We start from the raw sequence: 27,969 nt of genomic DNA, 5'->3' as shown, positions 1-27,969 counted from the left end.
AGTCCCCTCTTTAAAGCGTTTTGAGACCTCTGGTTGCAAAAAATGTTGTGTGTCAAAACACACTAATTAACAGACTTACTCTTTGTTAGCCAGAACACCTCTCCAAAGACCCCCATGAGACTTACCATTAGTTTATTGCAAATAGTTCTACTGACCTGGTTTAATTTTATGATTCTTTTTTTTGTCTGTTTCTGTGTCTCTGTCTCTCTCTCTCATTGGTAATGGGCAGGTGAGAAACCACACCAATGCAGCATCTGTTGGCGCTCCTTCTCTCTAAAGGATTACCTAATCAAACACATGGTGACACACACTGGTGTGAGGGCCTACCAGTGCAGTATCTGCAACAAGCGCTTCACGCAGAAGAGCTCCCTTAATGTGCACATGCGTCTCCACCGCGGGGAGAAGTCCTACGAGTGCTACATCTGCAAGAAGAAGTTCTCCCACAAGACCCTGCTGGAGAGGCATGTGGCTCTGCACAGTGCCACCAACGGCACGCCTGGAGCCACCGGCACCGGCACGAGGGCTGTCCCTGCCGGCGTGGTGGCCTGCACGGAGGGGACCACGTACGTCTGCTCTGTCTGTCCAGCTAAGTTTGACCAAATAGAGCATTTCAACGACCACATGAGGATGCATGTGTCAGACGGATAAGTAGAATCTCTCTCTCTCTCTTTGTTATGAACAACAAAAATAGAAACAACAAAAAAAGCTATGGCACTAGAATTTAAGAAATTATTTTTGTTTCATTTTTACCTTTATTTTCCTCCTTTTTTTGGGTTCATTTCGTTTTGTTGGTTTTTGTACTACATGAAGAACTGTTTTTTGCCTGCTGGTACATTACATTTCCGGAGACTGGGTGAATAATAATTTTCCCAGTCTCCCTCGGATGGTGGCCTTAAGGCCAGGTAGTGCTTCATGAGCTCCACTGGTTGGATCTCTAGCTACTGGCCTCTAAATACAACCCTTCTTTACTACAAAAAGCAAACAACAAAAAAAAAAAAAACACAAAAAAATTTTAAAAAACAGACAAAAATAATAAAAAAAAAAATCTTTTTTCTCACTTGTGAAGAGCACTACAAATAAAGAAACAAAACAAAATATATTACAAATCTACAAGGCCTACTGTCGTTATAAGTACACCGCTTGCAGTGTTTCAATGGACATGATTCACATTGCTGACCGCTTTTGGACTTCACAGTATCCAGTTAGAACTGTGGAATATTTTGCTTCTGGTTGAGCAGCAACCAGAGGAAACAAGGCCCTGCTGGTTTCCACCACTTGTCTGCTTTCTCACACACACATGCATCCACAAACACAAAAAGGGCTGAGGGGAATGCGAGGCAGTGTGGCTTGGATAGCGTGGAGTCCCTGCAGGGCGAGGAAAAAGAATCAGAGGTTCCTCACCTGGATTCTTCTCCATCCCACACTGTCCGGCGCATCCTCCCCGCTGCTTTTCTCATACCACCACCACCACCTTATAGCAGAAACCAAGAAGATACAGACAACGAGCAACGGTGGCTTTTTTGTAATTTATTCAGTGTCTTCGCTGAGCACAGGGCCTCAGCACAATCAAGAGGGACTTTCACAGAAGGCAAACAGAAACACAGAGGAAAATCAAAAATATCAGAGGTTGCAACCTATGGATCTAGGTACAAGAGAAGGGTTAGTTCCCACAATCTTTGCAAAAAAAAAAGTTTCATCAGGATTTATTCTTGTGGAAGAAAGAGGAATAGAGGGTGGGAGGGGAGGGGAATAATAAAAAAAAAGAGTTGTTGGGACTTTTTTAATTCAAAATTTTATAGAGGGGCAAAAGTGACGTTTACCAGATAGAATGCTGATTTTTTTAATATATTTACAACAGTATTTGTGTAAAAAAACAAAAAAGTGAGATTGTTAAAAGTAATTTTTCTTTGTTTTCTTTTTTGTTTTGCATACACTGCCACTAATATCTTCTCTTTTATTATATATATGAATATATAAAAAAATATATATTTTATTTTAAATTGAGACTGTTAAGGTTAGCTAACCTGCTTCCAGATAGAGGGGGGGAGGAGAAATGATCTTGATTTTTATTTTAAAAAAGAGGAAGGATGTTTTCTTAATTTTCTCTTCTAGTATTATTCTCTCTGTTTTCTAATGGAATCAAGAATTACCTGGGTCGATGAGGGGCTCTGTGAAGTCATCTGTGAGATTATCTACTAGTGTTTGTGCATCCTGCAGTATCACTTGAACTGCTACTTTGTTTTTCTGAATTACACGGTTATCTTTTTGGCTCTTACCAAGCTTCTGTTGTTTCCTTTTTGGTTCTATCTCAGAATTTATTTCTGCTGAAGGACGTTTCCTTTTGAGAAAGAGATTTTTTTAGTAATGTTCCCTTGTTTTTGGGGATGATATAAACTGTAGTCTTTCTTCTTTGAAAAAGTAATGAAAGTTTTGAAGTGTGTAATAAATAGAATTTCCCTTCTTTTTGGTCACTGGACAAGAATTAATCTGCTGTATTGTTTTCTCATCCCTGCCTTGCTCACTAGAGAGCTTCCATATTTGTGTGGGAATCTGATCCTGCCCCCGATAATTTGTGCTGATGCCAAAACAACTTAAAACGTTACCATTGCAAATAATCTTCCCTTCATTTGCAAAAAGTCTGACTGAAGGGCCACATCCCACATTCTCTGCAAAGACAAAGCTATGAAAGGAATGTAGGATCAGTGTGAAAGATTGATTCCTAATCTGCATATATATGTTGGTGGTTTGTATTTTGTTTTATTGTGTTTGGACTGGTGTTCTCCCTAGTTGTCTTCTGTGTATCTATGTAAAAATTTTTCCCCCAAAGCCAATTCCCAAAGTACATGGGTCCTTAGTTCAGTTGGATCAGTGTTTGACACTATCTTTGTCTTGCTTGAAATCCATGTGAGGACTTACACCAACTGCACTCTGGACTTCATATTTTAGGCAGAGAAGAAGCACCTAACAAAAATATGCAAAAAGGAAAAAAAGAAAAATTGCTAGTTTAGCTTTTAATTGTGTCTATATTTAAATTAAGCTTTCTTAAGTTTACAAAACTTTTTGCTTGTGAACACTGAGCATTTCACATGAGACATTCTTTTATGCTGGACAACTTTCTGAGTATTGACTTTGTAGATCTCCATATACAATTTTGCATGTTCTTTACACCTGTGGCTTCTCTATCAGATGCCTGTGATTCAGTACAGGTAACTTCATCCATATGTTCTGTGCCTGTTCCATTGCCATTTATTTGGGGGAAAAAACCTGACAGGTGGTTCAGTCTCAGAATCTTCCAGTACCCTGCAAGGTACTGTTCAGCAGATCCTAAATGCTGAAGCCCAGATTCTTGGCTGCAATATGCAGCATAGAGAGACCTTGAGGTGAGTGCCAGAGCAATTGAATCTTTTATATGGTAATGTCTTTCTTTGTTACCAGCTTGTTTGGGTAGTTCAAGGGGCTAGAGAAGGAGCACAAGTTTGTTAACAAATATTGTTCTAATAACCTCACTGGTAAAAGCAATGCTGCCATGTAAATCAAGATGTGAAAAACACAGAGAGGGAAAACTAGAGCCTAGACAAAAGAATTTAAGGTTTTTCTTTGGGGAAAGGAGCATTTTTTTCTGAGCTCTTTGGTGTCAAAGAATATTCTCTCATATGAGGAACTAGTGAAGAATTTTTCCCAGCTTACAAATATGTAGCTGCTCATTTGTCATCTGAGGTCTGGGGAAAAGCTGTTTAATTTGCCATTGTAAACCTGGTGAACTGTAGTCAAGATGTAGCATATTCTGGAATGTACTTCTGATACCAGAAGAGACATGCCAGTAAACATGAAATAAGAATCAGGATCTACATCCACCAAAATCCAAATACTATCCAAATTTTAATCCTTCTGTTTTCATCCTTCCCTAAATCAAAGCATTATCTTTGAAATGCCAGTTTTTATGAAGTCTAATAAATTTGAAGTGAATTAAAGATAAGTTGTGAATGAATGAATGAATGAATAAATGAATGAATGATGCCAATTTTAAAAAAAATAAACATAGTTCTTAAAGTAAAGGCATACTAGATTGAATTCTAAAACACTTGTCAAAGAATTTAGGCCTAGGTCTTGACAAATGCCTGTCTGTAATATAAACTGATTTGTTGGACTTCCAGACTTGATCTTGTAAAACATGGAGGAACTTGGAGCATGACTGCAAATGTAGCTGAAAGTGCTTGTCAGGTCATTCTGAATTTAGAAGCTCAAACATAGTCTCCTTTATCTTTTAAAGTATTAAATTATTTTTGACAGTTCTTCCTCCCATCTTTGAAATACTTAGTTGCTACTTGTAAACAACTATAAAATCTGAATGTTACAGGTATATTCAAGCTTCAGATATTGCTACTATATGCCTTTGCAAAAAGAATAGCAGTCACAGTGATCTGGAAACTACTGCTGACAATGTTTGAGTAAATCTGTCTCAGTATGCTTGAAAGGCTTCCTTCAAAACACCTGATGAAATGATACAGATGAGAAAATGCAGACTGTAGCACACATCCTTTTGTTGAAGCATGCAATATCCTGCATTCCTTGAGCTTGATTCTCACTTTTGCTAAAGCTCTCTTTATATTGCTTTGGTCATGGAAAAGGCCATTAAATAGAACATAAATTCAAGCTTACAAGTCAAGGCCTCTCTGCAAGGCGCTAAAGTGCAATAAAGGAAGCCTTAGAGTGAATGAGAAGTGCCTTCTCTTACTGCTGCTGAGGCTGGTGAAGTGAATTGGAAATGTAGGACTGGCCAGAGCAGATCTCCCCTATGGTCCATCTTACCCAATACTACATCTCTGCCATTTGGCAAGCTAGAGACTATTTGAATGAAGATGAAAGGCCTATGTTGGATTATTACAAAGCAATAAGCCTGAGGGAGAAGATTTATTATGTAATCCTCGTTAGCTCTTTCTACATATAAAATACATATAAATTATTTGCCTATAACCTAAAGGCATAATAATTTATGACTTTATCTTTTTATCCCATATAAAAATTATATATTGTGGCAGATAATTCTCATTGTTCTTCAAAGATCTAGCTTATTCATTTTTAGGTGGCCTCCATGCTGTCCTGTGGGAGTTCCTCCAGTTAATTACCACTTTGATGAAATTATTTTCTTTCAAATTTATTTTGTTGTTCATTGAAACACCCTTATTCTTGTACTATGTGAAATCACAAATGAGAGAACCAAAATTTAACTTCTCTTGCCTATTTTGCTGAGGTCTGTCTCTCTCTGGGAAGCTGAATCCACAAGGAATGCAGGACCACAAGCTCGGTGTCTGTTGATTAGCAAGGAGAGGACAGCTCCTGAGTGTGTCCATTTGTGTCTGGGGAGTGTGCATTAGCGAGGTTCTCCTATAGTGATCTCTTGCAGGGTACTTGCAGGCATGACTCATAAATAATGGAAACCTAGAAGCACAGTAACCAGTCTGTAAATTGTAATATGATATTTCAGTCTGGTCCCTTCTCTCATAAAACCCATATTAATAGTCTCTCCTAAGGGAAATAGGTGTAGGTGTTTTGCAGGAACTGCTCTGAGGACACTTTCTCAACATCCATCATGCTTCTACTAAGCTGACTTCTGCCCCATGTTGTTGCCTTCAAAAGCAGCTCAAGTTCCCAGTAAGGTAACAGGGGAGACTGGCATTTAATTGACTTTCTAAGTGAATGAGACTTCCCTTTGCTCTAAGATCAAAGAGCCCAAGTGGAGCCCATTTTTCTCCTTTCAATTTCTTTTTCATCCAAAGGAGAGCTGAGTAATAAAGCACATACCATCAGCACCCCTCTTCTTATCAGCCCCACTAACTGAGTTTAGTCAGCCTTGAGCTACTTGATTAATGCTGGATCACTAACATGGTGGAGGAATGAGTCTCTAGCCTTTAGTGAGTATTGTCCCAACATCTCCTGTCTCCCTTAGTAGTGAAAAGTAGTCCCAAAGCGAGAAGGTACAAGACATACTCTTTGCAGGGGTGTTGAGTTCAGTCAAAAATCAGAAGCACCCAAACCATTTCAAATACAATCAGAATGTCATAGATCTATGACCCTCCTGACAGTCCTATGCTAAGGAGATCCTCCAGCTCTCACTGCTGAAAATTATTTGCTATTCAAAAGGAAATAATAGCATGAGCCTGTATAAGGGTCCAGGTAGACCATCGAGAACCTGACAAGAAGGCTGGAGAGGGACCTTTCACAAGGGTGTGTAGTGATAGCACTGGGAGGAATGGCCTTAAGCTGACAAAGTGTAGGTTTAGATTAGATATTAGGAAGAAATTCTTTATTATAAGACTGGTGAGATACTGAAACAGGTTGCCCAGAGAAGGTGTAGGCTGTAGGTGTTCAGGGTCAGCTGGATGGAGCTCTAAATAACATGGTCTAGTGGAAGATCCCCTGCAGATGGTGGGGGGGATTGGAACTAGATGATCTTTAAAGACTCTTACGACCCAAACCATTCTATAATTCTATGATAATATCAAATTAGCACCTAGTGGTTGTTCTGCCAAGAAGAACTAGGCCTTGATAATTAAAATAACCCCTTTTAATTCAGCATCCAGGTCCTCTGAGCCACTGGAATAAATGTGATAGGAAAGAGTCAGCAGGTAGGCCAACTGAAGCAGTATCTGGTCAGCCTGAAGCAAAATAGCCACTTTTCACATTCCCTGATTTGTTCTCATACTGGCTGTGGAAATTCATGAAGGAGGTATAAAGTGATGAGAACTTGGCCCTGAGAGGTTTTGAGCCTCCTCCTCTCAGAAGGTTTGTCTTCATCTGACCACTAAACAATCAGAATTCTGCTGAAAAAAGGTTTATGAGGGAAACTACAGATAACACATTAAGTCTGGAATCTTGAGATTGTAAATGCATTGAACATCTTTCCCAGCATTTGACAATCCTGCTGACAGAAACTAAATGCAGGTTGAAAGGCCTTGCAGAGGGTCAGGTGCTGAAAATGCAAGTGTCTGCAGCAGGCCAGTTAGACAGGCAAGTGTATGGAGGTGGCCTGATGCTGGATACACGTCCACGAGGGCTGGTGTCCATGCCAAGTCAGTGTTCTTGCTGCTGTTCACCTTATTTGTCATGCAAGAAGTAATAAGCTCTCTGCTAGTTTCCTTTAAAGCTACTTAGTGATCCAGTTCATTTCAGCCAGAGCAAAGGAGCCTCCATATTTTCACAGATAACTAAGCTGGAAAATACAGAAAGAGTTTTAGGTATGTGCATATTCTTCAAACTGACAAAACAAAAATGTGGGTTATGCCTTCTCTAGCATAAAACAGAGAAACTTGGTCCACAAGGGACACAACCTGTTTGAAAAAGAGGAACACTTAACTCTCTTAGACCTATTGTTATGAGGTAACACAAGGGGGAATTTTTGTTTTGTTTTGCTAAGAACATATGTAAATGAGAAACAAGATGTTTATAGTGTATATCCATCTAATTATTCCCAGTGCTGATAACTAATCAATTATATTAGTGCCTCTAAGAATAGAGAAAATATTATGCATTCACTGTTGTTATTTCTGATCCCCCTCTGCTATAGATCAGGAGTACCTAAGGTGGAAAGAGCAGAGTTACACAAATGAGAAATTTTGATGAACAAAATAATTACTTCTCTGTGTAGGTGTGCCAGCATCTGGACAAATATCCTCTCTGAGTTAGAAAGGATATCTAACTATATATCTAACAGGATACTGTTAGATAATTTTAATTTGAAAATTATTTTTCTAGTGAAAAAAATGCAAAGTTAAATATTAATCCATATTTTTTCATTATATATTTAGCATTGTTGCTGATCTTTTTTATTTTAGCCTCTGCAGTAGTGTTTGACTCACCGGTATTAAGAGAGAGTCCAAGATAGGAGAAGCAGAGATTATGAATGTACTGTGAATAAGATTGAAAAGTAAATTGAACCCATAATGTGCTTTAATTTGCTATTCATGTTGCAACTAAACTCAACTAAAGAGTTTCTAGGCTTATTTTAAAATAAAAGGAGTCAAATATATTCTACACATCATTCTAGCAAAGTCATATCAGGAGAAAAGTAAGTCATGGTTTTTAAATGCCACTTTCCCCTAGAATTGTTAATTAATAGCTTTTAAAGTAAAAGAGACCAGTTCAAGATAAGCAGAACTCTGATGCTCTAACACAATCCTTAATGTTACACATGATCATAGTTTCCACTCCCAGACCTATGAGAACTTCACTGACTTTCCCCAAAGTCAGTGAACTGAGATTTTTGTGCACAGATGCATATGCCCAAAGAAACTCTTCATTTTTCCCTTAGGTAAAGGAGAGTAGCACTGAGGTAAGCAAACCATAGAACCATAGAATCATTAGTGTTGGAAAAGGCCTCTTAGATCAAGTCAAGTCATTAAACCAGCTCTGCTAAGCCTACCACTCAACCATGTCCCCAAGTGCCACATCCACACATGTTTTGAACACTTCTAGGGCAGTAATTCCACCACTTCCTTGGGCAGCCTGTTCCAATTTTGCCTTCTTTTTAGTCAAGAATTTTTTCCTAATATCTAATCTGACCCACCCACCAATACAACTTCTGGCCACATCCTCTCATGCTGTCACTTGTTACCTGGGAGAAGAGACAGATCCTCACCTAGCTACAATCTCCGTTCACGTAGTTTTAGAGAGTGATGAAGTTCTCCTTCAACCCCCCTTTTTCCCAGATCCCTCTGTGGAGCCTCCTAAATACTGTGTTAACTGTATTTTAACACCCCAATTTAGACATTTGTCCTCAACTATTTTTCAAAAAGCAAAGAACATTAAGATATTTCTTTGGGAAGTAAATACACTACAGCCTTGAATACTCTACAGCCTCATAGACAATTGATTTAAAACAGAAATATATCTGAGCACTATGAAGTGTGTTTATGTTTGGTATCTGTAGAAAAGTTGTACTTTTCTTACAAAATATATCATGTTTTCCTCTTTGAAAGAGTAGGGAAGAAGGAATGTTAGTGAGACATAGCAGTCTCTTCATACTGGATGGTGCTTTTCTGCTGTTTCTTACCTTCAGTTACAGCTCCAAGTTTGTTCCTCTTCCAATGTGATCTACTTTTAATTGGTTGGTGGCCATCTGCTCCCTGTAAAACTCTGTAGGGTAAATGCTCTTCCTGAATCAAATTAATAATATGGGGGCATGGCTATGTGGTTTGACTCCAGCCTCTCCAATGCCAGTGAAATTCATGAGAGAGAATCCAGTGAAAAGTTACTTTCAAGGGACAAATTCTGTTCTGAATTTCTATCAGTGCAACCTGGATTGGCACTTTCAGGATTGCACGCATGTCATTGCAGATAAATATAGCCCCTTTGGATAGTTTAGGTGTGATTCTTTTTAAGAAAAGCATGTTCTAAAAATATCCTTTTGCTGCACCATTATACAAACAAAAGAACTACCAATATCCCATCACATGTGAGAAGTTCTACCCAGTTCAGCCCAAGGGGGCATTATTGTTTTCACTCCTCATGCAAACTTTATTAGCACTTGAGCCCTCTTTGAGCTGTGAAATTTCCTTCACAGCCATGCAGCCATGCCCCAAGCATCCCTCTTATAAATGCTCTCTGTCACATTGGGCTTAGGTATTACAGTTGCCCTATATATGCTTTCATTAATTCCCCACTGGAATCTTCCCTGCTGGAAAATCTGGTACCAGTGTAATAAAGCATTGCTTGCTTTAGGTATTTTCCAGACAGAACTGCAGACTTCTGCAGTGTTCAGTCTGTCTACTACTGACTTGTTGGTGATTTTTTGGCAAGTTCACAGGGGCACTCAAGGAATGTTCAGAGTTCAGTTAGGTACTTCTGCTCAACTGTCTGATTCTGACACTGTAGTGTCCTGTTCCTACAAAACAGGCAGGTACCTTTCTGAGATCTTTTTCCTACAAAATGGACAGATACATTTCTGAGATCTAGATGTTAATTTGGAACCTCTTCTATTTCACTTTGCTTCTTCTCTTTCTGCCACCTGGATATTGCCATTTTCTTCATTAAACCATATAAAGCCTCCTAGAAGTTCAGCCCTCATGTTGAAGATATACTTGATTAAAGAGGATCATCGCATTCAAGAAACAGGATTACATTCACCCAACTGCCCAGCTTTCTTTTAATTTTTCCCATTTAGTCCTTTACTTTCACTTGTCACATAGGCTGTTGGTACTTATGTGATCTTTGAGTAAAATCACATTATATTGCCTGTATGTGTGTGTGCGTCTGTGTGTGTGTGTGTGTGTGTGTGCATGTGCAGGGAGAACCAAACACCTCTTCCTGGCTTTACAGACAGCTTGCTAATTGAGTGTGTGGACATGCATGGTTTTGATGCAGGGAAGGCTTTAGATGAAACAAGGATTACAGGATTAACTGTGGAGCATTGGCACATGACTCTAATGAAAAGCAAGTATACTACTCATACACTATATATGCACACATATATTCAAAAAAAGCATTCTGTTAGCCAGATACTCTTAGTTGGATGTTTGCCCAAATAGGATGAAAATGTGACACCCAAATTTGGTCCAGGATATTTTTGTGAGCACCCATTCTGAAGGGAAGGCAGAAGTGTGCCTCCCAGAGCCTTATGTGGTCTTTCTGCCACAAAATAAATAAAACAGTCCATCTCAGCAGGCTTCACTAGCAGAGAGAGGCATCCACAGGGGATGGCAGCCCTGGAACAATACTGTTGAGTTCAGTCACTCATTTCCATTGAATTTCAACATGTTTACCTGAAAAAGGAATAAAATCCAAAGCAAAATAACCTGCCTGATTGCTCTCTTAAAAATAACAGTAAAAAATTATCAAGCCTTTAAATAGTTAGAAGCACAATATATTGATAGGGTCTAAAATATTCCAGGTCTGGAGTCTCTAGTTTCCAAAGCATCGTGTCAAACAGCTCTTTCCCCACCTCAGGTACTCTGAAACATATTGATTGAATAATCCATTCCAAATGTGCAGTCAATAACAAATATCAAGTAACATTCTCTCCCCTGGTCTTTGCCAAAATCTCTTCAGGATCATGGTTAGTGTGTATTATCTGAATATCAGTAGATATTCAGGAGGAGAAGAAATTGGTCAGTAAGATTATTCAATATGTAATCCATGAGAGCTGCGGGATTTCTAGAACTCATTTTGCACCCATTTAGTTAGTGGGATCTTTTCACAGATCACTATGTTATGAATATGTTTAACTACAGCTGCCTATGTTGGTATCATGCTAGCCCTGAAAGCAGCATTTTATTATTTTATGTCTTTTGCCTGACTAGGGGATTTTCCTTGTTCCAGAAAGGGTAATTAAAGATTTAGTGGGATACCTTTTTTCTTTCATTTTCAGTCATAAAAATGTGAGTAAATATTCTTCTTAGATTGGTGGCATGTCCCTTCCCCTTTTGAATAAGACAATAATGCAACAGTTTCGGCTGGTTGATTTTTGGGTGAGATTTTTATTTTGGTTTGGGGTTTTCCTTTGGTTAAATGTACATTGTCTCTCTATAGTCCAAATGTCTGTGACTGTAACAGTATGTATTTCTTTTACTGGAGAAAATAGACTTTTTGGTTTTTGTTAACAGTACTAGTGACTTTGTGGAAAATGACAAGTTGCTATTTAGATCTGCTTAGTTAAGTACAGTACACTACAATACAGTATTTCTGAAAGCTAGAACATACAGTACACAATATATATAGCAATATATATCAATATATATACATAGTATAATCATTTAACTTTTGCATCTGCCTACGATCATAGAAAAATAATTTTTCACATTTATCATTCACAACCCAATCAACTTCTGCAGCTATTTGAAGCATTTACCAATAATTATTACAGCTCTATTGTGCTTTTTCATATTATTGTCTTCTTTATTGTCTTTGCAAGCATTTTTTCAGGCTTTTTAAAAATCTCTATGTAGTAAGATGTAGAAAAGTAATTTTTTTAAAGTAAAGGTAAAACAGTATTAGGTTGTACAAAAAATTAGAGATTGTTCCCTGCTACCCTTTCATATCAGAAGAACAAGTAATCAATACAAACATCTATTAGCTCTCTTCTAAGATGTCCTGTTATTTCATTTCTAAAAGTGTACGTCAGACTTTTCCACTTCCATTCCTAGCCTTGGAGAATGATGCCAAAAGTGGTCTTTCACTGCTTCCAAATCCTATTTCTTTAAAGTTTTAAGATTTCCTAATATTATCCTCTGCACTACATTGGGGTAGAAGAAACATTGTTCTCTGTATAGTTACACAGAATGTGGATTGAATAAGGAATACCTCCATACACAACTATGAATATATTCCAGTTGGATCCTTACTTATCCACTTGATCAAATCCACTTGATCCACTTTTTCAAATGAAAACAACCTCTGAAAGTTTTAGTTTCAGTTCATAAACTTTTCTAGGTGAATGTTCCCTTTACAGTCTTCATAGTACATTCCTGTTGGTTTTGAATTTTGGGTCAATCCCATTGGACTTTAATTGTCACCACAGAACTTCTGAAAAATATGTCACTAGGGATATGTTAACATCTAGATCCAAAGTGCCCAGGAACAGCTGATTGACACCCAAGGCTCATGACTTTGGGTGTCCTTTCTGTATTCACACCTTGCAACAGATGGCCCAGGCAGCAAGCCTTGGTTCAAAATTAAGAGTGCAAAATTATGAGAGTATGGAAATTTATGTTTACTTTTCTAATTCAGGTACATCTAATTCAGCTGACTTTCATTCCTTTGGTGGATAACATATCAGCTCTAAATGAAAATGTTCAAAATCAAGTGGATGAGGGTTGTGGAGGAGGTATTAATTTTTTCTCATTTCTCCTAATTGTGAAGACATGAGAGAATAAATGAGAGATGGTCACATCAGTTACAAACCATTTTCAATGAGAACGAGCAAATCTGTGTCACGGCAAATTGATAAAGTTATTTTGGAGTAAGAAGAGAGGAAAAGAGTTACCTATGCCACAGCTTGGGATTTTAAAATGAGAACTTCAAGAATGGGAATTATCAAGTGCCGGCATTCGCTCCTGTCATATGCCATTTGCACGTACATGGAGGCCACTACCATATTCTTTTTCTTTCTACTTGGAGTTTAAAAGTTATGGTCTTCCAGCAGTGATTTCTAAGTCTGGCTTTCCTTTACTCTGTGTATACCCATTTGTAAGGGAAGGAGGAGACTATCCTCTCAATATTAGTTATGCAGATAACAAAACTAGATTATTACGTGAAGGATGAGCTTTGTCCCATTAAGCCAAACAGGTGCCATTTCCCAAATGAATTCCACTTAGCTGCTGCAACAGAGTTCTGATTCAGTGGTCCACATTTTCTGACCATGCTCTTTGCCTTTTCCTTTGACTGAATGCTGAATCATACATATTTTTGTAGTGAGTGTTCTCACTTGACTGGGAATACCAGATCATTTAAATGGCTGCATACCCATTCCACACTTGCCCTGCTAATCCTTTGTAAGGTTCAGTAATTCATTTAGCATAAATACTAGTTTATTGTGTTTCTTGATTTAATTTCTTTGTTGCCTTTTATTTTTCCTAATGCTTTTTTAAACACCTCAATTCATTTTGCATGTTATACAGTTTACAGTTTATATTTTTAGGCTAAGAAGTGGTTTTACAAACAGGATGGTACCAAACAGGTAGATTATCCACACTAGAGATTGTACTTTTAGAATGCAGTGTGTACAGATACAATTGCCTAAGGGAAAGTGAAACTAACAAAATAATCAGCTGGTGAACACTATTTTAACATATCTTCTACATAAAAGACAGTCAGTCATTTGTGATTCCAGAAATCTTGCTTTTTTTTGAACATGTATCCTTTCTTTTTCATTCTCTGAAGAAATACTCATCTTGAGAATTGTGATGTTTTAAGAAGCTCATTTCATATGTGCATTTTTTCTGCTTTTCTAAGGAGAGAGAAAACAGGAGGTAATATCAATTTTACAGTTCTAAATATTTTTGCATTGGCAACTTTCCTTGAATGATACAAATATCAAGGGAAGACTGTCCAAATATTAGCTTTATTCTAGTATATGGTTTTCATTATTACTTTCATTTTCCATCTCCTCGTTGCCCAAGTAGACTTCCAAGGCTAATGCAAGCAACAGTCTCATGTTTCAGTGGTCGTCAACATTTACATTCAGCTCCTTTTTGCACTTCTTTTCTGTTTAGTACAGCTTTTGAGGAACAACAGTTGAAGTAGGTAACACTGTCACCACGAGAGGGAGAGCCTTGTACTAAGAGAATGTTGCTCCGTGCTACTGTGCTGGGACAGAAAGGGATTTTAAAGCTATTTGCTGCAAGGTTAAATAAGAGGGGAGTATCCCACTTTGGGGATGTTTGCACCAAAGACAGGGGGCCTCCCAGGAGAGGGAAATGCTTGAACTCCATACAAGGGACTTGCTCTTCACTTGTGCCACTTAGAGGAAAAGACTGAATCTCCAGTATCTGCTGCTGCTCTTTTTTCATATATGAATAACTTGTAAACAATTTATAGTTCCTATTTATTGGTGAAAGAAGTGTCACCACATTTAAAACTATGTCTTCACAAGTATCTTCAACAAGCTTCATTGTTTTTCGGGGTGTCTTGTTTCCTTTGTCCTTATGCCAGGATGTAGCTTGGGCTGCTGTGAAACTGATAGGAGTCCTTTAAATCTGTAATTTATTCCCAATTTCGTATGTTCTGAACAATCAGTTCCCTAAATCCTTGTCCCAAAGTTCAGGTTCAAAGAAATTCTCACAATGAGTTAAGTTGGAAAATTGGTTTCCCATTCTCTCCACCTATAATGAGCTTTTGTTTGTCAAATATAAAATAAAAAGGCTGCTCAGTTCAGGCAGGATGCACTGCATGACTTTGCTTGCCAGCATCAGTGAGGTCCATGCTTAGTCCTGAAAACTGATTGGATCAATACTCTGTGAGCCAAATTTTGCAGCCAGGACGCACGTGCCCTTTTGTTGACTTGAGTCAATTTTCTCTGACAGAGAAAGCATATGTAGTCCTACAGAAAGCTGTAGTCCTGAAAAATAGTTTCATATACATTATTTAAGATGCCACAGGACTGTTCCCCAAAATTTAGCTTGTTTCTGCCCAAAGTTTTTACTCCTTATGAAACTGACTCAAGATTTAATTTCACTCCACCAGGCCGATTTTGCTTGTGTTAAGGTCTGTGTGATTACATAGTCCCTCCTTCTTGCTGGGAGACTTAATTCAAAAAAGTCCTACAGAGCATGACAGTTGCATCCCTTTATACGAGGTTTGGAACTTGCTTTTTTCAGAGAGTCCTAAATAGCTTTGAGTCTTTGGGTTTGATTGGTGATTATATGTTTTTCTTAAGTAATTAAATAGTGAGCCACAACAGGTAGTGTAGATACATGATTCATAGCAATCTCTTTTCCCTAGTTTACACCCTTGATGTGTCACTTTTCTATTGCCAGAACAGTGTAAAAACATTCAGGTATTGGATATTTGGAGTTGATTCCAGGTTTCTGAGTGCTTTACCCAGAATTGCTCTGGCCACAACTTTTCTGTTATGGTAGTCATGTATTGATGTGGGTAAAATAAAGTTGTTTCTTTATAACATTTGATTATGTAACTGAAAATTCAGACTATACATCAAACTTTTTAGTAGACTTTTAAAAAGTGCTCCTGCATTGGGTGTGCAGGAGAATTAGATAGCGTGAACAGCATTTCAGCAAAATGGTAGGATCCCCTTGAAGTATATTCAGCTAAACAGCAAAAAAAATTCATTGGTGCTGATTATAGTGGCTAAATTGAAGTGTGTAGACTTTACAGAACAGCTGGCAAGTCTTAGTCATTTTATGTCTTGTATGCTCAGGCATGGGCTGCACCACTGTAGTTCTGCACCCAGAGACAGTGGGTTTAGGTGCTGTCCCTTTGCAGTGCCTAGTGATTCCATAAGTTTTCATTATAGGCTCATTGGTAAAGATAAATAGCAAAAGTTCTTGCAGCCTGGCATTTTTCTGGTTTAGAGGTAGATATTCAGGATCCCTGCACCCCTGTTTAGATTCTTTCTCTTAGGTTATTTCCTTGTTTCTACGCATGCAGATGAAAGAGTGCACCTGCCTGGAGGGAAGGATGCAGTATCTTTGCAAGAGAAAGAAAAATGAGAAAATTGCTTCTTGGTTGTAATTTGGTTTATCTGTTGGTATTTGCTTTTGTTTACATTGTGGGGTAGGCTGCCATCTTCAGCGAAGGACTGGGAGTGAGGGAAGGGGCAGAAGAGGGAGCATGTGCCTGAACCCAGATGAAGCAGCTTGCAGTATTCCTTTATATACTGAGCAATTGCAATGAGATTAGTATAGCAGCAGCAGCATTGCCCTGATGTATTCCATTTTCCATACATTTCCCTTTCTTGCTCCTCCTTCCCTGTTACAACCTCTTACACTGTTTTAGTGGTTCTCCACACTCCTTTCCAGTAGTTACAAGGCTTTGATGGAGGCTCTTGTGGCTGTCCAAATTGAAGTTGTAACCTCCAAACTGATTAATACCCCAAAGTCTTTGCTGTGTTTTCCCAAGTGATATCTTAATGAGTGGCAAGCCCTGGCAAATGTTTTATTTTGTTAAAATAGGTAGCCTAGGGAACGTATGATTTGACTGGGATTCAGTAAGTTGCTTGCCTTTGTAATTAGTGAGCTTTATTTTATTTTCCTTTTAAGTTTTCATTTTGAGGTACCTAAGAATTTATATGCCTGTCATTAAAATTCCTGCTTTTCCCACCATAGCCCTAGATGGGCTGTGGAAAAAAAAAAATATATCCCCAAGTATTTGCAGGATGGAGTAAGGAGTTTTTCATGCACATGTGTGCCTATGTGAGCAGGAGAAAACTGAAGTTAGTGTTGATCTGTCCAAGTGTTTTAGGGTGGCCATAGAGAGCTGCCACTTACAAAAGTTGATTGCACTACAGAACCTTAGCTTGGGCACTGTTAAAATAGGGACTGTATATTTGGAACAGGGAAGCTTTTTAGTTTTTTTTATCCACACACATGCCCTTTGCAAGGTGTACCCTTGCAAAGTTTGCATTAGACAACTTTGTGTAAAACCACTACTGACCTTTTTTTGCTGTATCCATTTAGTTCTCTCTCCTTTCTGCAGCCCCCAAAACATAGCTTGTCTCCTTTCTGATTTCTGTTGTGTTACTGTTTTTGATAAAAGTCCTGTCTGTTAATGAGATCTCCACATTGACTGGGAGGAGAGAAAACAAGGCATTTGCAAGTGTGGCTGGGAGACTGCAAATCCCCCTTTGTTTAGGGGTATTCATATACTTTTACTGAGAAGCTGATTTCTTGGGGGCTGTGTTGGGGGGGGGGGGAGTTTGTGCTTTTTTGGTCTGGATAAGGCTTTTTATTTTTGCACTAAGTATGACTGCACTGCACTGCATTGCACTACTGAAATGTATTTACATGTGGTGGGATTGGAAGGGGCCAATTAAGCAGGAAGGGAGAAGAGAAAGGGATAGGCACAAAAAACAGGATGTACCATAAACCTGACCAGGTTGAAAGAGAGGTGAGGTTACCTTAATTTTAAGCAACTAGTCAGACACTGAGACATCTGTATTGGATACCTTCTGTTAAAATAAATAAATAAAGCACTATAATAGAAACTGAAGAGGCATCACAAGTTTCTTGGTGCTACAGATCTTTTCTCCCCTTTTTATAGAGTGTTCTTCGGGGCTGTGAGAAAGTTAAGAAAACTGTTCATTGTGTAAACTAGCATAAGGTTTCATCATAAAGACACAAATTCCCAGTTCCAATATCAAAACTTGCATTGTTGGATAGAATCTCTTCCAGAGGTTTGACTATAATTAGCATCCCTTCAGTAAAAGCAGGATCTCTCAGCTCAAGAAGTGAAGTCACAGAGCAGACTTTACCAAAGGGGAAGGTCACTGAAATAAAGCACGTCTTTCCGAGGCTGTTATGGGAACAGTGCAATAAACAGTCATTCTGAACACTCAATTACAGGTGTTCCAGTCAAGCCTTTGGAGCAGAGGAAGCAGGAGGGACATTTGGGCAAAAAAAGGTGGTGTGGAATTCAGTACATAAAGAAATATTCCTGCTTAGACAAAGGTGCTGTCTAGCATTTTAAGTTCTTCTTTCTGATTTCTCTCCTTAAACAGATAGTCTAGCATTGTGAAGGCTTTCAGTTGGAACCAAATAGAATCCTAAGTTGGGAAGTATTTTTACAGTCAAGATGCATGTGGGCCTATGCCTTGGTCATTAATTTTAACAAGCAATTAACAAGCATACTATGAGAAAAACGAAAGCAGTAGCAATGTGCAGCAAGATCCATCTCAGCTGTAGCTCTTTGTGATCTATGAACTCTCAAAAGTTTGTTTTGAATCTCTTCAGTAAGACTATAATTGCAGCTTTAGCCAAGTAAAACAGGATCCTGAAAAATGTTCTGTAGAGAAACTGGGAGAAGAATGTAAAACATGAGTTCATCTCCTTTGGTCCTGTAGTGGAGAGATTGCCTGTCTGATGTATCACAGGGTTTCATGGACAGAGAAGAGGATTGCTAAGAAAAGAATTGCTAACAAAAGGCTAGAGTAATTGGGGGACTAGAAATCTATTCATGCTCTGAACTTTGTCTTAGATTTGAAACTAAGGTATTTTGGCTTCATTAGTACCAAGACATGGGTAGTACAGACCTTTCAGATAGTGAACAATGCATAGCAGATTGCTGCTACTCAGTCTCTTGGGCTGCCTCGTTTGACAAAAGTGTCAAGAACTAGAGAAAGAGTGGTATGCAAGAGGCAGGTGCTGGGTGGGAAGGAACAAGTCTGGAATGAGGAGAGACTTTGGAGTTAAGTATATGTTGTTCTGGTGAGCTTTGAGATTTCCATTCTTAGAATCCAGCCATCCTGGCTTGAATGGACTGGAAGAGAAGAACTGGAGATATGCCCTGATGTACTGTTAGATTAACTACTGAATGACTCTTCCCTTGAAAGCAAGCAGGACAGTGGAACATGCAGCCTGTTTCTTTGCCATCTGCAGGAACCCTCTAAGATGAAAAGGACCACTGGAAGGTCAACTTCCAGTAATGAGTCAGTGGATGCCCAACAAAAGCACAGTTCATTTGAGAGCCAGCATATACAGAGGCAGAACACCTTTGTTTTGTAAAGTGGCATTTGTCCATAAGAGTAGTGACAGTTACAGAGCTGTTATATGGAAGAAAATGAAATCTGTCTGCTTAAGTTAATTCATGTAATGAGCCAATACTCCTGGTTTTTGCTGAGGTGAGTTTTTATTTGTTTCATTGTTTAAGGCAGATGCATATATTGCTACTGTCAGAGTGGATTAGCATTGTTAAAGAGGAGTAGTGGACTGCTCCAAAAAAAAAAAGTGAAGCTGAGGGTTTACGGAGTCTGCTGTGTCCAGAGTGCCTTTCCTGCTGTGGTAAAATAAAGAACTTCTGTAGGTTGAGCTGTTCTGGCTGACTGATTGCTGCATATTCCTCCCTTGTGGTGTGACCTGATGGCAACCATATTTGGACAAGGAGAGGAACACTGCATGTTTGGAATGCTGTGATAAGATGCCATTTGCACTAGTTTTTTAAAAGTACTGCAACCTGAAGAAGTGGGCTTTGAGCCATGCTCCAAATCTGGATTTGAATTCAGCCTGTTTAAATCTGATTCCAGCAGACTCGGTTTCAACAGAAGTGTCTAATCCGTGTAAACAGGAACAAACCATTTTTTAAAAGCCAAATTCTAGCTTATGTTCCCACTTGGTTCCAGCACTCACTCACACCAGTTCCTGGGCATAAGTGTGATTGTATAGTTTTAATGGCTTTTAAGTAAGTTGTTCCTTTTTACATGGTCAGTTTGAAACTAGTTTAACTGGAACTACATTTAAATATAGCACAAACTCTTTTCTTTTTTTTTCAGCATGGTACTATAGCCCCATGTAGACAGTGCTTGACTGAGAAACCAAGGATAACTTGAGGTTTATTTTAAGAAGCCAAAACATATGTTGCTGACTAGAGATGCCTCATAACTTAATGCCCTATTTTTCTCCAGATGGAGAAACACTAACTTCCATAATTCTCCATTTGTCATCCTGCTTCATTGTTGCACCTTTTCTCCCAAACAAAAATCCCTTTGGCCAGTGGGCTAGATCCAAAACAGAACTCCCTGAACTGTTTGATCATCTTGTTTCTGTATGTTCCTTTCCTCAACATTGACAAGCACTGCCGAGTATCAGCTTGAGTTTTTGCTGGGACTGTGGCACAGTTATGGCTCAAGAAAATGCTAGTGATATTTTCAGCATTATAGTAATTTCAGTGCTTACCCTTGAGGAAAATGTTACATTTCAGAAGTTCCACTGAAAAAAAGAAAATGCCAGGATTCACTATGGAGCTTCAATCACAGTGCTGTAGCCAAGTTGGTAGGGAATGCATTTCTAGTGGCTGGTGATGCTGACATTTTACAAAGGCAATTCAGAAGCAGCAGAGAATGTATGCTTTCTCATCCCTGTTAACTAAGAGAATTTAAACTAATGGAACGATCCCAGGGTAACCTGTCAGAGTTCATCACTTTTCCCCTAATGGAGGAGGCTAACCAGCTGTCGCATCACCTTAGACAGCCTGAGTTCACTTCAAAACTGCTCCCCAATGACTTGCCAGCCAGGTGCCCTCTCTCACTTATATCCCACTGGCTGAGGATTTGTCACATCAGCCAAGGTGATCAAGAGATACACTTGGCCTCACCTAGGAGCCTTTTACTTTTCTTTTCCTTTTGGTTTTCTATTGAACCAGGTGTGCATTTAGTGGCGAAGTAGATGTCAGATTAGCTGTTGTGCCAGGTGACAGGAATGGCAAAGCCACATGGCAAATGCGCTCCTGTTGTCCTCATAGACATTGGTAAAGGTGAAAGACCAGGCTCTGGTTGGTGGTCTAGTTGTAAACCTACATCTTCTGCTGCTTGCCCCTCCAAACTTGTTTTGGTCAGCTATGCTGTTGCCCTCAAATATGCTTTGTGTGTGAAAAACTGAATGCGGTTGTTCTGTTGTCTGTCTTCTTTCTTCTGCATCATGGATGTGGCACCGACTTACTCTCACAACAAGCTTGAGTTTTGTTTTGCTATTGTTATTAACATGTAATTCTACTGTAGACCAAAAAATAAGAAAAGGAAAAAAAATCAGTTTCAAGACATAAAAGACCAGTGAGTGAAAGGTGAAAATTTAGGAAGTGAAGGTGTGAGAGAAGCAGTGGTTAACTGTGTTAAGTTAGAAATCTCAGAATAGCCTTATGTATTTCTTAACCAATGCTTACCAATCATCCAGTAGTGGGGTTAGATAGCTTTCTTGGCTCATTCATACCTGTATCCTAATATATATATATATAAATAAGTTTTTAAATTTTTGTTTCTTTGGTATTGCTGTTGCACATCATGTTGTCTTTTATAATGCCTGATTTTTATTGTATTGTACTTTATCAGTCTGTTTTGGTTTTGTTTCCTTTTGAAGGATGGGAAAAGTAATGTTTCCTTTTTGTTTTGAATTTATGAGAAAAAAATGCACTGGAAGTAAACACAAACACATTTTGCCATTTGAAAAAAGGAAAACACACAGCCACGCAGTGGAAAAGGCTAAGAAAAAGCTCTCCTCTTCCTTCTTGTGCTGGAAGCATCCTTTACAACTTTGCTTAGAAAAAAAAATCTCAAACAGAAGAAGAGAGAAGCCTTTTTGATCCTAACTCTGCCATCTGGAGTATTCTAGCACAGTGTTCTGCAGGGTTGGGCTCCTACATGGCCAACAGATATAAAATCCAGAACCACATGGGGCAAATTCATCCCTGGTGCAAGCAGGTGTTATTGCAATGAAGTCAAAAGAGGTACACAGAGGATGGATTTAGCCACATGTGTGCAAGATACAGCTGCCTTCCCCATAGCATCCAACTCCCCACTGCTAGAGTTTATTGCTGTCAAAACAGTTTGTTTTTTGGCTGTGTTAATTGCATAATATCCCTTGAACGTTTTTCAGGGTAGGCAAAACACTTTCCCACTGAATAAATCTGTATGCACCTTGGTGTGACACTTTTTGCCTACCAGTTTTCAGCTGTCACCCACTCCCAGCCGTGAACTGATGCGATCTATCTCTGGCTTGCCTTTGCCAGAAAAATGGACTTGACTATTAAGCATAGTAAAACTTTTGCATATTTAACTACTAAGAAATGGCCCTTGCACTTTTAAGGCATATGGAAACATCCTCTCTGTCTTTCAAAATGGAAAGAGTTATTTGCAAGTGAAACACCACGTGCACGCGCACACCCACGTGCGGTCCCTGGGCTCCCAACCCCAAATTCTTCCCGGATCTTTCTGTGCCCAGCAGTGTCCTGTCTCCATAGTGCCTGGTCATTTGAGTACAGTGGGGCAGAGACTTGTGTTGAGATGAATTCAAAAAGCATACATTTTAAAAGACAGATGATATTCCTGTTATGCCAGCATCTTCAAATCCCCATATCAGCTGATGGGTTTCCCTAACCTGATGACTTTCAATCAGTTGTTGAAACATTGGCTTTCTGTGTTTTGTTTTCTGAGGAGGGAATGTGGGGTGGGGAGAATAATGAGGTGTTGTTTGTAATGTCACAGTCCTGACAGTTGGTTTTTATCTTCCATATTTTATGCAAAAACAGACATTATAAGTCAATAAATAATTGTGCCCTAGGTTGAAAGTTAAGCATTCAGGAAAGGAAAAAAAATGGTTGGCATTTTTCTACATTTTTGTGAAGACTCTTTTGGAAAGGAAGGGTACATATTTTTGTTGTGTAGTATTTTCTATTTTTGAATGCATTTTCTTGGTACAAGACTGTTTTGTGGAATTTTTTTCTTTTTGGTGAACACATTATTTAAAAAAAAAAAAAAAAAAAAGAAAAGAAAAGAAAGAAAAACTAATTGAAAAGTTTGCCCTTAAGGATATGCTGCAGTTTTGAGATTTAACATGAAAAAAACATTCAAGGCGCGTGTTAAAAGTTGGGGAATTGTATTGTTGGGAGTTTTTTTGTAATTGTTACAAGAAGAAGTTTGTAGCCACTGCTGTTTATTTTGTTTCAGATGAGTAAGTAAAGGGATTGTTCTTGTGTTATTCTTTTTTAAAAAAAAGTTATTTATGAAATGTCACAAACACTGGACTGTGAGTTTGTAGGGAAGCATTTTACCACCCTGTGTCTTCATAGAGCTGTTGGTGATCCTACTTCTCATTACTCTGCCTTATGATCTCCTGAGCAAATTTGGTGGGGGTGTCAGGAGGGGGAGAGAGAAACTGCATACATTTTTGACTTAGAGAGTTGGGGAAAATTTAGGAAACTGCGTTTTGGAATTCTAAAGCTGGACCATCAGATCTACTCCTTCTCTTATCAACCACAGGAATGAGAAAGGCTTGCAGTCACTGGAGGAGACAGAAAACTTATGGTACCTGGACATGGTAGTGTGCAAGGGGAAAGTGACTGAGAGACATGATGCTCATAAGGACCTCTGTAAATGACATCTGTTTCTCAGTCAACAACTCCCTTAGTTTGCCCTCATCCTGACAGTGGCTTTTGTGAACAACTCACCAACCCCACTGAAACTATGAGATTGGTTTGCATTCTCCATCAAGCCTTCTTGGGCACCTCAGCAGTGAGAGTGACCAGCAAGGAGCACTGCTCTGTTTGATCACTGGTCTGGATTTGAGGAGGAGTAGAGGCTGAGGGTGACCAAAGAGGTGTGCCATGTTTTTAATGTTTGAAAAACATGCTTAAGAGACTAAAGCAGTGCTCCAGGTGTTCATGGGACTGGAGAAAAGGGAAAGAGAAGGACACCAACAGCCATAACAGAAACTGGAGATATGTAACTGGGCTACATTTGAGACCAACCAGACTCTTTTCCTTCCTGGACAATAATGCAGCCAAATCTTGAGACTGTCAAGCAGACAGAAAGCTGAATGTGGCCTTCATTTCTCCTGCCTTTCCTTTTTATTCTCCTACTTCCTTTGCTCTGAGATTTCTTCTCAGTGAGCACCCGCTCCACTGAACACTTTTTTGTCCTCCACCTAAACTGCCCTTGCTTTCAAAATGTGGGTTCAGTCAGGACTGAGTAAAATCATGTGCCTTCTTTTTCCCCTTTTGTAATTATACCAGCCTCCTCCCCTTCCCCAGTTTACATATGTGAGAGACAACAGGAGGAGGCTCTTTAGAAGTGCTACTTGTCTATAGGTGTCCAACAAAACAGTAAGGTGGTGGTGAGAGGAAGGGGAGCTGGGAGATACTGTGAGCTCCTTTCCCTTTCCACACGTAGCACGTCTTCCCAAGGAGACACCCTCCACCACCACCTCCTCAGATGCTCCTCTCTCCTACAGTGCAGCCGTAGCGAGCATGTGGTGGCTCTTCTCTCCAATTTCAATTCTAGCTTTGTGAAGCACTCAATTTCAATTCATGCTGTTTTCAAGCACTCACATTGAAAAGACAAATGCAGTTTGTGGCCTTATCAAGATGACTTAAACCACTAAAAGAAAAAAAAGGCAACTCATTTCCCTCCCAAGGTTTGTGTCACTTCTAAAAACCCAGTCTATAGCAGTTTAGACTCCTTTAATCTCAGTCCATTTTGATGATGGTGGCTAAAGTGACTAGTCTAGAACTTAAATGCTGGACCGTCTGGTCTCACATTTTCTTTGCTATTACCCCTCCTGTCTGCTTGCTTTTCTCATTTTTGACTATGCTCTGCTTAATGAGGTAGCCTAGCCTTTGGTGAAAGGTGAGAAGAGCCAGTGGGATCCTGGCACAGGGAAGGTAGCTCATTGACATTTTAGCAAGAGAAGGATATATTAGCTGCCATAGCTAATGCACATTGTGATGGGCTGACTGCAGTGTTTTTAGGGCAAACAAACCACCCAGTTACTGGAACATTGCTTGTTCCCAGGTCAGAACCATGGAGAGGAAAGAGCATGTTGGCACAATGGAAAAGTAGCTTGCAATCCACAGCTGCTCATGAGCAAAGACAAGGACAGCCACCCAGCTTCTCTGCATGCTTGCCCACTGCGCAGTCAGTGTCCCTGACACCACAGAGGAGCCAAATTTGCTGGAGAAGCTTTTCTGATTGTAAGAATCAGCGCAAAGCAGCCCCTGAGAAGTGTCTGTCTGTCTGGCAGGCAAGACCAAGGGTGGGCACCCACCTGTGCCATTTCCCTGCAGAGCAGGAAGCTCCATGCAGGCTTTCCTGGAGCTTGCCCTTCCAGAAATCCACCTCTAAAACCTGTAGCATCTGGGTGGTGGAATGAAAAACCCCTCAACTGCTTCCATAAATGATCCAGTAAATGTAGATGTTCTGGATGATGTATTGAAAGTTTATATTTTAGGCTCGGCTCTAAAGCCTGGGAGGAGCAGCATGGGAATGGTGTCGTTATTCCCCCCTCCCACTTAACAAGTCTGCATGTGTGCACATACATAAAAGAGAAAGGGTACATTCCTACCCATCTTTGGTGCTGATGGACTTAAAACATTTGTCCAAAACCTACATTTGACACATTTGGAGAACATATGAACAGAGTCTTATCACATGCAATATTTCCCCCCAGAAAAGGGATGGGGGGGGGGAGGAGAGCAGTGTAGGCAGTTGGGATTGGTAGAGCTGGATTATTTTGCATCTTTTGTAAAACTGTAATTTTAACAGTGCCTTATTCCTAATAGATGCTGGCACTTGGGACACACACAGATGATAAAAGACAGAACTAGGGAGAGTCAGATGGGTACATCCATATGACAGAGGTCATTAATCATCATAAAGGAAGCTGTATTGGGAATGACACAGCTGTGTCAGAATTGGAAACAACCTCTAAAGCAATTTCCCTTCCACCACCTCCTGCCTTCCCTCCTTGCCAATGGTGCTGCCCAAGAATAGCTGCCTACACCGAGGCCTGTCACTGCCCCATTTGCTTTTGGCGTTGTCAAGTCCAAGGAGTTTAGCATGGTCATGCTTTCCACTGCAATCATGTTTTCCATGGGGTTTGTGAATGCCAGTTATTTTGCTTTAAATGCACTTTAAAAAAAAAAAATAAATAAAATCAAAGCTCCAGACTGTTTCAAATACATAGGGGAAGACAGTGCATATGTGTTTGAACCCAGTTGACTTTATCTCCAGTTCCAATGTACTCCATGCAGTGTGTATGTATAGAACAAAGTGTATGCATACAAACACACATCAACCTTAAATATCAGCAGACTAACCTTTCTCCTTAAGCTCATAAAACCAGATGCTACACAAACACAGCAGCAGCAGAGGAATTATGGTTGGGCTCTTGAAACAGATCACAAAAAATAAAAACAACTACTTGGTCCTTTCTGTGCGTTCAATAATTACAGAAGGAATTGGGTTGTATTCAGAATAAAAAGGAACGGTGCTAAATGAATGAATGGGCAAAAAAAAGAAAGAAAAGCAAAGCCTCAGCTCAATAACACAGACTTTTATGCTAATTCACAAATTGGGTTGGTTTGTTACTTTTTTTTGGTTTATATGAAAATAAAATTGCATCTAAACTAAACTACCACAAAGATAACGAAAAAAAAACCAACAAAGCAAGCAAACAAAAATGCATCCTGCCCGGAAGAAGCGCTTATTTATGGAGGATGTTAGAAATCTCAAAACTCTCGGCCTTGCTCTCACATACCACATGCTCAATCAGTCCTTTTTTTAAAATGTCTGAAACTGAAACAAAGAAAAAACAGAAAAAAAAAGGAAAAAAAAAAACTTTTTGAAGCACCTTATGTGGCTTCCCATTCCAGGAGTGGGAGCTGCCTTTTTTTCTTTGAGCACCTTACTGATGTGTTAATGCTATCTGCTGTCTTTTTGTTCCCCGTGGGCCGAGTGGCTGCTGTGAGCACGGGCAGGGCGTGCGGGGCCAGGGGTGCTGCCAGGCGCCGCATGGGCACACCCGGCGCATCCACCCGCGTTCCCATTGCTCGCGCTGCTGGCTGGGACCCAGGCGCGAACTTCTCCTTGATCCGTGCTCTGTGGCGAGGATGGGAGCTAAACGGTGGAGGGGAGAGCACACGCTCTTGTGTGCGGATGTAAAAAGTAAAAATCGGACGTTTTCTTCTTGGGGCCAAAGAAATTCCCAGCAGACAACAGATGCCGAGTGAATGGGAAACTGCAGCCAGACCTGAATCCTAAAGTCTTTGTGCAGGCAACCAGTGAGGATGACCTCGGGCATTGTCCTGCCAAGGTGGAGACTACAGGATTTTGTCCCCGTGCAGGACATGGCTCTGCCCGTGTGAGGAGACAGCCACCCACCCACACAGCCCTGTACGCACCGCTGTGCGCACACACACACACACACACACACCCCACAGCTGTACAGGCATCTCTCCAGAAACACGGTTTCTGACGATGTGAAGAGCAGGTCGAAAGTTTTGAGGGGTTAAGTTCCTTTTTTTTCTCTCATTATACTCTGTAAATGGTATGTCAGTTATCAAAAACAAGCAAATAGAAAATTGTTAAAAAAAAAATACCTTGCATACGCCTTTTCTATCAAGTGCTTTAAAATATAGAATAAATACACACATCCTGCCAGTTTTTTCTTACAGTGAGAGTATCCTTACCTGCCATTTAATATTAGCCTCGTATTTTTCTCACGTATATTTACCTGTGACTTGTATTTGTTATTTAAAACAGGAAAAAAAAATAAAAAAAGAAAATTAACTGTAGCGCTTCATTATACTATATTATTATTATTATTATTGTGACATTTTGGAATACTGTGAAGTTTTATCTCTTGCATATACTTTATACGGAAGTATTACGCCTTAAAAAAATACGGAAATAAATTTTACAAGGTTTCTGTTTTGTGTGGAAGAGTAATTGATGTTGCTAAGAATGATGTTTGTTTTTTTGTTTTTGTTTTTTTTAATGTTACCAGCACTTTTTTTGTAAGTTTCACTTTCTGAGGTATTGTA

The 27,969-nt window shown here is 39.5% G+C and overlaps 1 protein-coding gene across 36 annotated transcripts in view; it reads left to right on the top strand.

Annotated features, from left to right (window-relative positions):
- Positions 1 to 27,854, top strand: part of ZBTB20 (zinc finger and BTB domain containing 20) — a 503,540-nt gene extending 475,686 nt beyond the window's left edge. For all 36 annotated transcript variants that reach the window (XM_021548925.3, XM_085591313.1, XM_085591417.1 and 33 more), the window contains one exon: positions 230 to 27,854. In XM_021548925.3, the coding sequence (XP_021404600.2) occupies positions 230 to 648 (419 nt within the window). In that variant the 3' untranslated portion in view covers positions 649 to 27,854. The remainder of the gene's footprint in view (positions 1 to 229) is intronic.
- Positions 27,855 to 27,969: the final 115 nt, after the last annotated feature.

This window comes from Lonchura striata, chromosome 1 (genome assembly GCF_050655825.1).
Source record: "Lonchura striata isolate lonStrDom1 chromosome 1, ASM5065582v1, whole genome shotgun sequence".
Lineage (NCBI taxonomy): Eukaryota > Metazoa > Chordata > Aves > Passeriformes > Estrildidae > Lonchura > Lonchura striata.
Note: the sequence above shows the minus strand (reverse complement) of the source record. Positions and strands in the feature narration are given on the sequence as shown.